At 34.6% G+C, this 14,038-nt stretch overlaps 2 protein-coding genes across 4 annotated transcripts in view; one reads left to right on the forward strand and one right to left on the reverse strand.

The window, feature by feature from the left end:
• Positions 1-8,100: 8,100 nt before the first annotated feature.
• Positions 8,101-12,794, reverse strand: LOC127881906 (uncharacterized). Of its 2 annotated transcripts, none has more exons than XM_052430116.1 (3): positions 12,510-12,553; positions 10,773-10,918; positions 8,101-9,923 (listed from the first exon to the last, which is right to left on the reverse strand). In XM_052430116.1, the coding sequence occupies exons 2-3, from the start codon at positions 10,894-10,896 to the stop codon at positions 8,641-8,643; spliced, it is 1,407 nt and encodes a 468-aa protein (XP_052286076.1). In that variant the 5' UTR covers positions 10,897-10,918; positions 12,510-12,553; the 3' UTR covers positions 8,101-8,640. The 2 variants fall into 2 exon arrangements, with proteins under 2 accessions (XP_052286076.1, XP_052286075.1); XM_052430115.1 differs by lacking the exon at positions 12,510-12,553 and adding an exon at positions 12,664-12,794 and having other exon boundaries at positions 8,104-9,923.
• A 103-nt stretch (positions 12,795-12,897) lies between these two features.
• The window catches only part of LOC127881902 (uncharacterized), a 31,896-nt gene continuing 30,755 nt past the window's right edge, over positions 12,898-14,038 (forward strand). Inside the window, exon 1 of one of the 2 annotated variants that reach the window (XM_052430107.1) lies at positions 12,898-13,000. The gene's annotated coding sequence lies outside the window, so the exon portion shown is untranslated. Of the gene's footprint in view, positions 13,005-14,038 lie in introns of both variants that reach the window. The other variant, XM_052430108.1, reaches the window with a different exon arrangement.

Below are 14,038 nucleotides of genomic sequence, written 5' to 3' on the forward strand. Positions count from 1 at the left end.
CACGGGGTCACTAGGTGCGTTTTAAACATCACAATGTTGTCCACTCTCTATTTCAAGTAGTTTTCATCCAATCTTCACTAAACTTGGTCAGAAGTTGTATCTAGATGATGTCTAGGCCAAGTTTGAATATGGGTCATGCCGGGTCTAAAACTAGGTCACCGGGTATCTTAGTGCGTTTTAAACCTCACCATGTTGTCCGCTCTCTAATTCAAGTAGTTTTCATCCAATCCTCACCAAACTTGGTCACAAGTTTTATCTAAATGATCTCTAGGACAAGTTTGAACATGGGCCATTCCGGGCCTAAAACTAGGTCACGGGGTCACTTAGTACGTTTTTTAACATTCAGTCCTATCAATATACATAACTCTTTTGTTATGTACTTTTGGGACATGATATTGGTAATTGCTTTGAACTTCTGAATATAAAATTCATTCCATTACTCAAACAACCTTTTCATAAGATAATTCTCAGCTGCATCAATTTTAGAAAGTGACATTTCATCATGGTATGAGAAATATTTGCATAGTCAAAAATATTATATTTTACCATTCCATGCTCATTTTTTGAGACTTGCCTTTGCATTGGTAATGAGTGGATTTGAAACGATGATTTTGTCTATTGTTTATAGAAGGATCTTAAGAACAAAATTTAGTTAACTTATTGAAGAGGTATTATAATTTTGTGGTACTGATGATAGTAATATAGGTACCAGCACATATGTAAACGTGTTTCTACTTCAAAAGTTACATGCATCGTTTTCTTTGTAAAGTGAATCATATGATAAACATGTGTCTTAAACATTTATTAAAATGTTTGTGTTGATAATAAAATTATTATAGGTGAACAATTTGTTACAGTGAACTCTTTGGTACTGCTTAATTTTGGAGGCATACAGTGATTTTCCCATTTGCCAGTCTGTTACAGGTTAAGTACGGTAGATTTTACGATTTTGTCTAGCTCCAACACCAGTTTCTTCAACTTTTGATGCTGACACAGCTGTTCCTTATGACCTTTCCCTACCCACCTAATATCTTATTAATTTGACCTTGACCTTAGTTGGATCTAAATAATTCATAAGAGTTACATCTTGGGGTATAATTCATAAGATGTATTAATTTGTTGACTCAATTTTACCATTTCACATCAGCAACACATTGTGATACAACTCTTGTATACTATTAAACACAGTTATTGTGTATGACCATACCCAACCGACCCATATCATCCATTAAAATTACTTTGACCTTGTGATAATTCAAACCGTCTATATATGACAGGTATAAAGATTTTAGCGGTTCATTTTGCACCAACTTAGCATATTAACAACTCTTTGATACTTGAACAGTTGTTGCTGACTACAACTGTATTCCCAATAGTCTAACCTTTACTTTGACTTTGTTTGAGAAATGAACTATCGAGCATCGACTGGGGGCAAGTGTGTTTGTTAATTCCTTTTTGTAGATTCTTGTTCCTAATAACATTGTTTACGGTGTATAATTATCCTGATAATTTGTAGAGCCTGCAAGATGTCAACTCAACTTGGTTGTTACAATGGTGGTTTTGTGAATGTGCAGTGGAAGAAAAAGACAAAGGGCCATAATTCTGCCAAAAGTGGTTGCAGCCAAAGTTCCTTGATTATCAATCATCAACTCAGTAAGATGTAGAAGTTTGAGCAAGATCCAGCCATTTGTTAAAAGAGTTTAATCAAAGTACTGACAGTACTGGTGTGACGATGCTTTTGAAAAGGATTGATATAAAAGCATCTATTTAAGTTTATCTATATCACCACAATTGTGTGAGTTCGAAAATTTTCGGTAGGAAAATAATTGGGTACGAAAATTTTGGATACAAAAATTATGCCAAAAAAATGCCTACGAAAAAAGATTTGGTTACGAAAAAAAAATTGGGTAAGAAAAAAAATTGGGTACGAAAAAAAATTTGTTTACGAGCAAAAATTTAGGTACGAAAAAAAATTGGGTACGGAAAAAATTTGGTACGAAAAATGTAGGGTACGAAAAAAAATTGGGGGTACGGGGAAGTAGTACCCGTGGGGAGTTTGATCCATTCCACGAAACCTGGGAGGCGGGTTACATTTTCAATCAAATATAACAAGAAATATCTTTAAAAAGATAATCAACATGTATTTTCTGTACCACTTATCTTTGAAAACGTTCTGTTACAGTAAAACGTTTGTGGGTTATAACATTACGTTTCAGCATATAAATTCAAAACTTGACATGCTCTTTAATTACACCATGCTCTTTAATTTCACATGTATATCATACCAAACTTTATATTTTGTTGTTTCCTTTTCTAAGTTGATGATGCTATGTGTACAGACGTGATTTCACATGCCCGTGTGCATGAAATATAATTTTTCTCTTTTGATTATTTTTTTCTCTAATTCAATAAGCTTTGACATGTTTTAAACATGGTTTAATCTAGATGATCTCTAGGCCAAGTTTGAACATGGGCCATGCTAGGCCAAAAACTAGGTCACGGGGTCACTTAGTGCATTTTACACATTCAGCATGGTGTTCCCTATTTCAAGTAATTTTCATCCGCTCTTCATGTGGGGGTATTCATCACGTCTGTGACAAAGCTCTAGTTCAAGTTGGAAATTATTTTTACAAACAAATGTTGAAATAGCTTGCCTCATAAGTTCACCATGTGGAGATGGAAACACAAGACATGTGACCCTAAAGTAACAAAAGGGGTCAAATGAGAAAAAAATAGTCTGGACCAGATGTGATTAAATTACGACAGACTTATACATGTACTTGCACAACTGTAACTATCATTTTTGTCTAGCATTAACAAGGTGAACACAAGAACGTTTCCTGGCGCAGACAGCAAGGGGACTTCTTCAGGACATCAGTGGGCATCTGTAGGGTTGTCGGCTCTCTCCCGTCCTGTGCAACCTTTTCCTTGAGAAGATAATGCAGGTGACTCCATGACCATCACACCTCTATCTTTATCGGTTGAAGACCCATCGCCAACTTGAGATTCGCTGATGATATTGACCTCATGAGTAACACTAGCAGTGAACTTCAAGATCTCACCAACAGTCTCTATGAAAGAGCAAGAGTTGTAGTCTCCATCCTACTCAACGGCTGAGAGACCTGGACGCTTCACACGGGCACAGAACGCAGCATACGGGCATTTGAACATAAATTTCTCAAAAAACTGCTCCGCATTTCCTATACAGAGAACAAAACCAACGAGTACGTCTGGAACATGACTGCAACACTTGTTGGTCCACAAGAGCCCCTACTGGCGACCGTCAAACAACGAAAGTTTGCTTGGTTTGGACACTTCACCAGGCACGACTCTCTGTGCAAGACTGTTCTCCAGGGCACGCTTTAGAGGGAGGTCGACATTGAGGTCGTCATAAGAAAGCTGGATGGAAACAAATCAAATGGACATTCCTTTCCATGGATTAATTACTCTCAGCAGCACACCTCAGGCCTGACTTGAAGAGGATTTCTGTATTGTCGTCCCTCATTTCTCCCCAAGGGTTAAACGGGTCAAGGGATTGATGATCATTTTTAGCTCGGCTGTTTTCGGAGAAAACCCGAGGTATTGTCATAGCCAGATCGTCGTCCGCCATAGGCGTCGTGCTAAAACCTTAACATTGGCTCTAAAATCAAAGATGCACCTTGATGAAAGGTGGTAAAGGGTTTAAGTGTATCTATGACCAAAAATGGGTGTGGCGTGTAGAACTCATCAAGGTGCATCTACACATGAAGTTTCAAAGTTGTAGGTGGAAGCAATTTGATTTTAGAGCCAATGTTCAAAACCTTAACAAAATGTTAAGGTTTTAGCATGACGCGGACGTCGGATGGCACGACGAGCTGGCTATGACAATACCTTTGGTTTTCTCCGAAAACACCGACATAACATGAGCACCGCATAACGGATGCCATGCTAGGCTGCGGGTGCAGTTTTGAATAAATGAAAGCTTGACAGATTTTTTTTTAGGTCATAGTGACCTTGACCTAGTGACCCAAAAATGGGTGTGGCATGTAGAACTCATCAAGGTGCAGCTACATATGAAGTTTCAAAGTTGTAGGTTGAGGCACATTGATTTTAGAGCCAATGTTTAAAACCTTGACATAATGTTAAGGTTTTACACGACGCGGACGACACAACGAGCTGGCTATGACAATACCTCGGGTTTTCTCTGAAAACAGCCAAGCTAATAGATACAAAATTATTTTGATTTAGACAGACTTCACAGTGTTAAACCAGATCTTTTTAAAGGGAAACCATTCTATAACCCACACTGCCACTGTATTTGTGCCTGTTCCATTTTGTTCGATAAATAAGCCCCTTTAAACAAAGAGAAAAACAATTTACCATGTATGTTTCATATATTTTATTATGGTACATATACTTGATTATATCAGCTTTATTACACTAGTATCAAACTAATATAATTCTCAAATAAATACACGTACAAATAACTTGCTCCTTCAAACACTTCCTACAAAAAGATCACTTTTCCAGGAGGCACACATGTACATTTACCATTTGATTACAACCATGAACTAGAAGTGTGATAGACACACTTTAACCCTTCACCACTTAGATACGTATTTTGACGCATTTGTAGTCCCTTTCTTACAAGATTCAATTTGTAAAGGCTTCATTTCCAACCCTTAGATACTAATGAGCAGCAAACAACATAAAACCTGAACAGACTGAGAGTTACTCGCAGGCTGTTCTGGTTCTATGCTGTTTGCACATTGCCATTTTCACTTTGCTTTTAAGTGGGAAAGGGTTAAACGATCCCACAACATGTTTGGACACTCAAGGGTCATTTCAACATGAAAGCTGTCTCCAAAAATTCATTTTCATAAACATAAATAATTTTTTTTTGGAAATAACAAGTCACAATTCTGTTAAAATTGGTAATAAAAAATGTCTTCCCATGAAATCATCGAACTGTTTAAGCTTTTTACTGTGAAATTTTGAGTTAGATCTGTCAAAAAGAAAAAGAGCTCATAAAATTCCAGGATGCAGCTATAGATGGATAAGCAAAATGTCTCCCACTGCTGGGGACATAACCAAAGTATTGAAAATTTTTCAAAACATAGATCTAGTAATAGAAATGAAATGTTTCTGTATATATAGTTTGGTCATGTCTACAGCAAGAGTTTATTCTGTGATTATAAACAAAACTTTTTGTGGGAAAAAGATTCTAAGGTTCACTTCTATAAGGAAGATTCAACAGGCCACAAATATGAGGAAGATTCAACAGGCCACCATTATGATAATTCATAGGGCCACTACTACAATGATATTTCAAAGGGTCACTACTACGATGATAATTCAAAGGGCCACTTCCACCATAATAATTCATTTCAAAGGGCCACTACTATGATGATATTTCAAAGGGCCACTACTATGATGTAAATTCAAAGGCCACTACTACTATAATTCAAAAGGCCACAACTACGATGATAATTCAAAGCGCCACCATTATGATGATTATTGAAAGGGCCACTACTACGATGATGATTCAAAGGGCCACTACTACGATGATAATTCAAAGGGCCACTACTATGATGATAATTCAAAGGGCCACTACTATGATGCTAATTTAAAGGGCCACTACTATGATGCTAATTCAAAGGGCCACTACTATGATGTTAATTCAAAACATTCTACACATATATGATGATAATTCAAAGGGCCACTACTTTTCTAGGATTGAACCTCAAGACTTTCATATGGCAAACGCTCAAAAGTATGTCAGACAATAATTGATTATTCAGAAAAACACAAACAAGGAAAAAGATAATTTTTTATCACAGAATTTTGAAAACAAAGTTGCAAAACCCTTTTTTTAAACACAGTTAACTTTTTGAAAATATTTCACATTCATATTATTAAAACAAAACATGAACTCTTGTTAATTGTATTCTGCTTTAAAAAACACTGGAATCGACAGCGAAAAACAAGAGATAATACATTGCAGGACTAACGGGTGAAGCAAGTTATATACTGACTAGGCAACAGGCGCAGTCATTCATGTAAGCAAAAACCTTTATTTCAAGTTGACTTAGTGATTGACATCGCATGAACCACTTTCAAAACTGTCTGAGATATTATTTGGACAAATGTTCAAAACAAGTTACATGATGAATGTGCAGTGATCTGTTAGAGTTCTAAAAATATATGTTGAAGATGATTGACTATGAACACAAAATATTCATATTACGCGACTGTTTACTTGGCCACATTTACAGTGGCTTTGAATTTCTTTTCTGGTCATTGATAATAAAAAAAAAATATAACAAAGTTTCTTATTTCATTCAATGTTCAAAATGTATAAAGCTTATTTACCTATTTAAATGATAACACATTTACCTATGTACACCTGGCTTAATCATAAAACAAAAGTGATGCAATAAATAAAATAAAATATACACACATCACAAACATAACAATATGTAATTTACACAGACAATAACAAAGCGCCAGGTTTAACACAACACCAAAAACACTGAATTTTAAAAATGCATGTCTATTATCATTTCCTTACCAGAAATGTTATCAAAACAATAACCATGCACACACCATGAAACACATATAAAATAGGGTGGGACAAACTTGTTAAACAATCATGTTTAACTAAAAACATTGACTTTTCTCAATTTGCTTATTACATGGCAAAGTGTGATGATGTTGTCTAATCACAAACAGTTTCCTGACATTTTGGAACAATATTGTAAATTGTTTAGCATTAACAAAAGATAAGAGTTGTATTAACTGATTAAACCATCAAGCAGTATGTTTATTCTATGTAGTATGTATTTGTGATCAATACATTTTGCAAATACTGCACAACTTTAAGGGTAGTATTTCATGGTCATAAAAAAATTGTGAATTGTGATGAATTTTTAAACATCAAAACAAGCCAATTGATAAAGTAATTACTCTTAAACGGTTTAGCATCTTGTATACTTTAATTGGGTCTAGCTATTTGAAATGCCTTCATTTAAATGCATGAAGTATTAATCAAACATAGTCCGGTAGAGTAGATTTACAGTGTGTTTATTTTTTCAATAATAGTTTCTTTTACTGTTGACCATACCAGTAATCTTTCATACATGTTAAGTTATAAAAGTTCATAAGTATTTTAACAGTTTAAATTGTGATTTTGTTAAAATGATAAGTGTTGTATCCTTAAAATATTTATTGGAAATAAACTTAAATATGCTGGAATGGCTTTATATGTTGGTTGTGGATTCAGTTTAAACTAAAAGCCAAGATGTTGCTTGACTAAATGTACACACTGTAAATCATTAAAATGAATTGATACACAACTCTGTTAGTTAAATGTGGGTACAATAATTTGTAAATAAAAGCATCTTTAGGATGTCAAAAATGTGATGGCTGTTTGTCTGAAACTGAAATTTATTAATTGTAATATTTCCCACAACATAGAATGTTGCATTGCTTGCTCATTAATTCATAGATTTACCAAATTTTGCCACAAATAACAATATTGTTTTAACAGATATTTGTTGATTACACTTTTTCAAAGATCGTGTACTAAAAGTTATCACAGCGAATGATTTATATATTCCTTCTATTAAACATTGCACAATTTTGTTTTTCATGTTTACATAAATTACAATTATTTTTAATAAAAAATAACCATTTGTCACCTATGGTCACCTTTACATAAGCTAAGATTTATCTACAAAACACGAGTAAGCTTGGTTTAAAGCAAACTGAAAAATGAAGTACAACTCAAATAACTGCAATTCAATTAAAAGTGAATTACAAATATTCTTGAAGAAAAACAAAAGAAAGAAATGTTCATGGAGAATAATATTTAGTAAGTTAGTAACAAGTCGAAGACTATTGCCAAGCAATAAAAGTCCCCTAAAGTAGCTAATTTAGAGAGATTGTTGTTGTTAAATTGAATTTATGTTTTTTTAATTTATTTCTTTATTATTATATGATGTTCCACCATTTTCAGCAATATTTGTAGTTTATTTGTTGCCAAAGCAACCAAAATTCTTGAAGTAGGAACAAAATGAAATGATGTGCAAAATCTCCATCTATCCATGTTTCAATTTTCAGGAAAAAATATGAAGAACTTGTAAAGTTATCGCAGGATCCACCATTTGCAGCAATATTTCTAGTCTATTTGTTGCCATAGCAACCGGAATTCTTGACGTAGAAACAAAATGAAATGACGTGCATAATCTCCATATTGCCATCTGTCCATGTTTCAAGTTTCATGAAAAAATATGAAGAACTTTTTAAAGTGATCGCAGGATCCAGAAAAGTGTGACAGACTGACAGTCACGCAGAGCGCAAACCATAAGTCCCTCACTGGTTTCACAAGTAGGGGACTAATAAGTGCCGTTTACACATGCATTTTTTTTCAGTATCAAAGCATCTCGAGTAATCACAGGGAAAGAGAAACAGTTTAAGAATTAAGCTTAACATAATTTACTTCTAAATTTGGCCAGAAATTATTCAATAATAATCAAAACTAAATTCCCATTCAAGTGCTCAGTATCAAATATTCAATATAAAATATGCCAATTTTCCTTTACCACTGATACAAAAATCAAAGCAAAACATTTAGATTAAATCACAGCAAAACACACCCAATCAACAAAGTCTTGGTCTTTTTATGGTCACCCTTCGTCCAGAAAGAGTTTCATACTGATAGTTTGTGGGCGTTTCCTCCTCTTCCTCTGACGACATATCGTCGCTATAAAAACTACCGCTAGCCTGTGTGTGGAAGGGAGGTGGTCCAGTCCACTGCTCTACCTCTTCATCATCATCATCAGCGCTAGGATACCAACCAGGATCCAACATGGTGTTATGTATCAGTGGAGTTAGTGGGGACAGCTGCCTGTGAACAACCGGTGGCTGATTCCGAACTGTTGTCTTTGCCAGAGCCATCTTTATTTGAGGGTAGGTGTCTTTTTTCTTTTTCCTGTAGGTCTTCACTTTTTTACCCTTTTTAGTCACTCTGTCTTTGAGATTTCTGTCCTGTTTGTGGTGTTCTGTCTTGCCGATCTTGAACTCTAACTGTTTCTTGTTTTCCAGAAGAATATTTTTCGTCACAAGCTCAGCTTTCTTTAATTTCTGCTGCTTCAGTAGCTGTATTTCTCTCTTCACTGCATCGTTCAATATCTCCTGAAACTGTTTACGTGCAAACTTCAACCTTTCTGTTGGAGGCCAGTTTTCAGACAAGTGTTGCACACTGGGCTCGTTTTCAGATTTCACAACAACATTCGGCATAGGACAATTTCCTACAGACTTCATCATTGAAAGTTTTCGAATCGGTGCATTTTCTATGTTTGTCATGCGAGGCTTTATTGGAGTAGCACCCATTTTGTTTGGGTCTATTGCACTTAGTGTATTTCCCGACATATTTTGACCATACATGTGATCGTGAATAGTGGTTTCTTCCTTTATATCTACCATTTCAAAGTCAAGGCATTGTAATCCGGTGGTTTGCGGAACAGAATAAATGTCTGAATGTGCATCAACTAGTGACTGGAACCTCTGTCCTTTGTGGCGGTTGTCTGGAGAAATGCGAAGTCTTCTTACTGCTTGGCTAGGACTTTGTCTCATTTCCATAAGTGCCTTTCCCTTTGGGGACTTCAAAAGTTCATCCACAAGATTTTCGGACATGTCGCCCATTCCAAACAAATTTTCCTCAAAGTTTGCAAACAAGTCTCTGTCCCAAACGTCAAAACCCTTTGAAGGACTCTGCATAAGCTTGAATGGACTGAGGGAGGAGTCCTTGAAAGGACTGAATATTCCTTTCAAAGGGCTGATAATTATCATGTGATTGGAGTCCGTATTCACCTTGAAAGGACTTTTTGTTGGACTCGCAAGAAACATCGGCTGCATCATGTTGGCGAGTTGACGACTGGAACCTACAACAATTTTAGATATTACGTCAACAAAAGTATATGTCATCCAGTTATTCAACGGCCACCCTGAGGCTGAAATTCAGCACCTTTCCCCTAATCAAATGGTATATATATATTCATGGGAAGGCAACAAATACTACAATGTTAGAATATTCTTATAATACAAATTATTTTAATATGTTTAAACTATTTGAATAGCTGTTCCTTTGTGAATTATTTATATAAAGAAGTGTGTTAAGTGTAAATAATTGCAACTTTTACATTAATATTGTGTCTCACAAGTGGCTGATTTTTAATATACATTTGTACCCTTGATGATAGTGTGTTGTGCAGTCCATTATCAAGTGCATAATGCACAATACAGTTCAATTAAATGCTTTTCAGTGACAATTGTCAAATAATTTGTGAAACTTTGAAACTGTCAACAAATGAGCAGATGTTCTTTCATCCCTGTTATACATGCACATTCAAAGACTACAAGAGAGTTACATAAGTAAGCACTTAAGAACTTGCTAGCCATATTGATGCATGTGCGCAAAATTTCCACCACTATTATAATATCTGCAGGTTTTATAAATAGTAAACGAAAATATTTAAAGAAACATTTTGTTTGTCAAATTGTCTTGTCTTGTAAACAAATCTTAACCTCAACTAGAGTAGACTTTACATAAACCTGTCTTTTTATTTTCCTAATTAAAAAGAATTACAATATCAGCTAAGCTGCTTATGATTAAGCGATTTCTTTCCTTCTTCATAGACCTGTAAAAGATACTTTCACAATGGAGGTAAAAAATATCGCTGTGAAAGAACACTGTCTAGATTCGTTGTCATTATTCACAAATGAAGACAAACCTGCAGAAGGGTTTAATGGGGACGCACAATATCCACTATCAAATGATGATTCTGTGGCCCTAAGATTGTCTATAGCTCCTGGTAACAGGTCATACGGAAGATGGCAGTCACTGTTTTGCAGCATCTCATCCACTCATCAAGAGCATCTGAAATACAGCAGCAAATGTGATGTTAATACATTTACCATATACAAAGGGGTAATGAATGATACATGTACAAAAGGTTTCTTAAAATACAGTCAAAACAAGACTATTGCTAAGCAATACATGTCCCCTACCGGCTCCACCATTGTCAGAAATCCCACCATTATCAGATTTGTTGTTTTTTGTTGCCACAGCAACCAGAGTTTTTGACATAGGAACAAAATGAAATGGTGTGCATGATGTCCATATTGCCATCTATCCATGTTTCAAGTTTCATGAAAAAATATGAAGAACTTTTAAGGTTATCGCAGGATCCAGAAAACCACCATTTTCAGCAGTATTTCTTGTCTATTTCTTGCCATAGCAACCTGAATTTTTGACGTAGGAACAAAATGAAATGACATGCATAATGTCCATATTGCCATCTATCCATGTTTCAAGTTTCATAAAAATATGAAAAACAAGTTATCGCAGGATCCAGAAAACCACCATTTTCAGCAGTATTTCTTGTCTATTTGTTGCCATAGCAACCTGAATTTTGGACGTAGGAACAAAATGAAATTATGTGCATAATGCCCATATTGCCATCTATCCATGTTTCAAGTTTCATGAAAAAATATGAAGAACTTTTAAAGTTTTCGCAGGATCCAGAAAAGTGTGACAGACAGACTGACAGACGGAGCACAAACCATAAGTCCCCTCCGGTGAAACCGGTAGGGGACAATAGCCTTAATGGCTGACATCATCTTAATGGTTTCATGATACTATGTTGGGGTTGCACAGGCAGTGATTTGATATAAATTATAATGTTTTTTTTAAATCCCTATTGTATATCCTGATAAGGTGAAAGTAATATTGTTTTACTCCAATTCAGTGCTGCAATTATTTTTTGTGTTATTTATCAGTAAATGACACTTACCCAATCACGGACAAATTACATAATTCCCTATTGCCTAATAGAAACAAAACAATTAACAAAGGACTGTTATATCAAGATGTTTCCAAAAGATTGTTTCATTGGCAAGTGAACAAATAAACATGCTTATTTGCGCTTAACCACAATTAACCCAGAATAATTGCATCTTTTTCACATACATGTACTACGTACTCTGCGTGTTATTAAAATGTGATTTCCGGTCTTTTCTCCCCCTGGACGTTTCTCCCCTGGTCCTTTCTCCCACAAACCCTAGACTTTTCTCCTCCCAACATTTTCTTTTATTATCTGTATATTTGGGTAGGAGAAAATAAAGTATGTGATTGGGGAATGGTTAATGAAGGAGCAATTTAGTTATGTTAGCCACCTCACTGTTGAAACATAATCTACTTCCCTGGTATGTCCATGTAGAATGGACAATTCGCAAAAAAATATATCTGAAAATATTTATCATGAGCTGCTATGAAATTTGTTTATATTTTAGTCAAATACTTAAACTATTCTTAAACTTATTTATTTTTTTAATGAATTAAGGAGTATTAAAACAACTAGTGCAAGTTCATACGTACAAATTGAAAGTGCTTACATCATTTCAACCAATCAAACAAAATCACGTTAATATTTAAGGCCATACAAGAATTTTTCAACTTAAAATATCACCTTTAAGATGGTCCCTTATATCCCTTTGTGACGTGATGTGATTATTTTGACAGCTCAATTTAGCGCGCACTTGTTTTCTCAGCTGATCATGAAGTGTCGCAAATGAAGTTTTGTACGGTCAATTTCATAGACACGATTGATAATGAATACTCACCTGTACGTAAATAGATGAAATACCGTGCTTGCAAACGATTTTGGTTCAGTGTTGTTTCAAAGTTCACAGCATGTTGTCAAAATATGTCAACAAATTGGGTTTCACAGACTTATACATTGGCGCCATTTCGTACATATCAGACCGAATTTTCCATTGGTCAATTTTTTTATTTCTATGATGAGCCGCAGCCAATCATTGATGCATATGTCATTTTCTGCCGCTCAGTGAATTGATTTGCTAAATTTAGCAATGGCCGACGGAATGTGAATTGTAATGTAGACATCTTTAATTTTTATCAACTTCAACGGAATGAATTCAACAAGTGTGTGGATATTCAGTATGTAGGTTAAATTTATATTAATCTTTGATACTAATTTAAAATATTGCATATCTAACGCGTGCATTCATCCAAAAACTATGCTTAATTTCGAGAGTTTGTGTTAATTGGTGCAAAACGTTAATTGGGTCCGACCATCTAGCATAAATTTACAAAAAAGTGCATGTTAGTAACACATTTTAAAACTCGTAGCGTTGTCACCAATTAATAATAAACTTGTTAAATTAAATAAGTGTATGCACAGATATATGCTTGTTCGTTTCGATATTAAAAAACAACAGGAAAATGAACTTGATCAGACAACAATGTTATCAAAAAAAATACGTTGTAGACATTTGATTGGGATCGGTATTTTAACACACTCTTTGGCCCACATTATGATTAAAAGGCATTGATAATTAAGTCAACCAGTTAATAAAGTACATAATTAAAAATGATATAATAAACAGTTCACACAAATACACGCAACTTTGCAATTTGGACTGAATGTTTATGTTTCACAGTTGAAGTTTTAGAATGAAATCATTCAACATTTAAGATATATACATGTAAAATAGTTCAGATGAAAACAAACATTTTAAAATAAATAAATTGTTACCTTTAAACATAGTGTGGCATGAATTCTTTCTTGATTATGAAGAATCTACTCCATTTGGTGTGGCATTTGTATTACCAATAAATTACTCTTCCCCAAAATTATGGCATTTCCACCATAATTGTGCTTGATTGTTGAGCAATAGTTGTGTAATTTGTTGGTATGGTTATGCAGTGATGATTTCACACCTTATTCAACCTGGAAGTATGTAGTTAGCAGGTCTTTGTAAGTCTATCAGACACTTAGTCATGGCGTCTGCCCTTAATTTAGTTTATCTTTCACTGCAAAATATTACAATAATAATAATTATAGAGACAAATTAAATTAAGTACAAAGTTAGTACCGTAATAACTCTATGTTTTCGGACACTCTTAAGTTTTCGGACACCCCCTTTTTTAGAAAAAATAATTATTTTTTCGTGACTCTTAATTTTCAGACACACT

The sequence above is a fragment of the Dreissena polymorpha genome, chromosome 5 (genome assembly GCF_020536995.1).
Source record: "Dreissena polymorpha isolate Duluth1 chromosome 5, UMN_Dpol_1.0, whole genome shotgun sequence".
In the NCBI taxonomy this organism is placed as follows: domain Eukaryota; kingdom Metazoa; phylum Mollusca; class Bivalvia; order Myida; family Dreissenidae; genus Dreissena; species Dreissena polymorpha.

What these genes read in the sequence shown, in the direction of transcription:
- LOC127881906 (XM_052430116.1), bottom strand. Translation starts at nt 10,896, where the DNA reads ATGCTGCAAAACAGTGACTGCCATCTTCCGTATGACCTGTTACCAGGA. An exon ending in CCCATTAAACCCTTCTGCAG is followed by an intron (nt 9,924 to 10,772) that starts GTTTGTCTTCAT and finishes AAATTGTTGTAG; the next exon opens with GTTCCAGTCGTCAACTCGCC.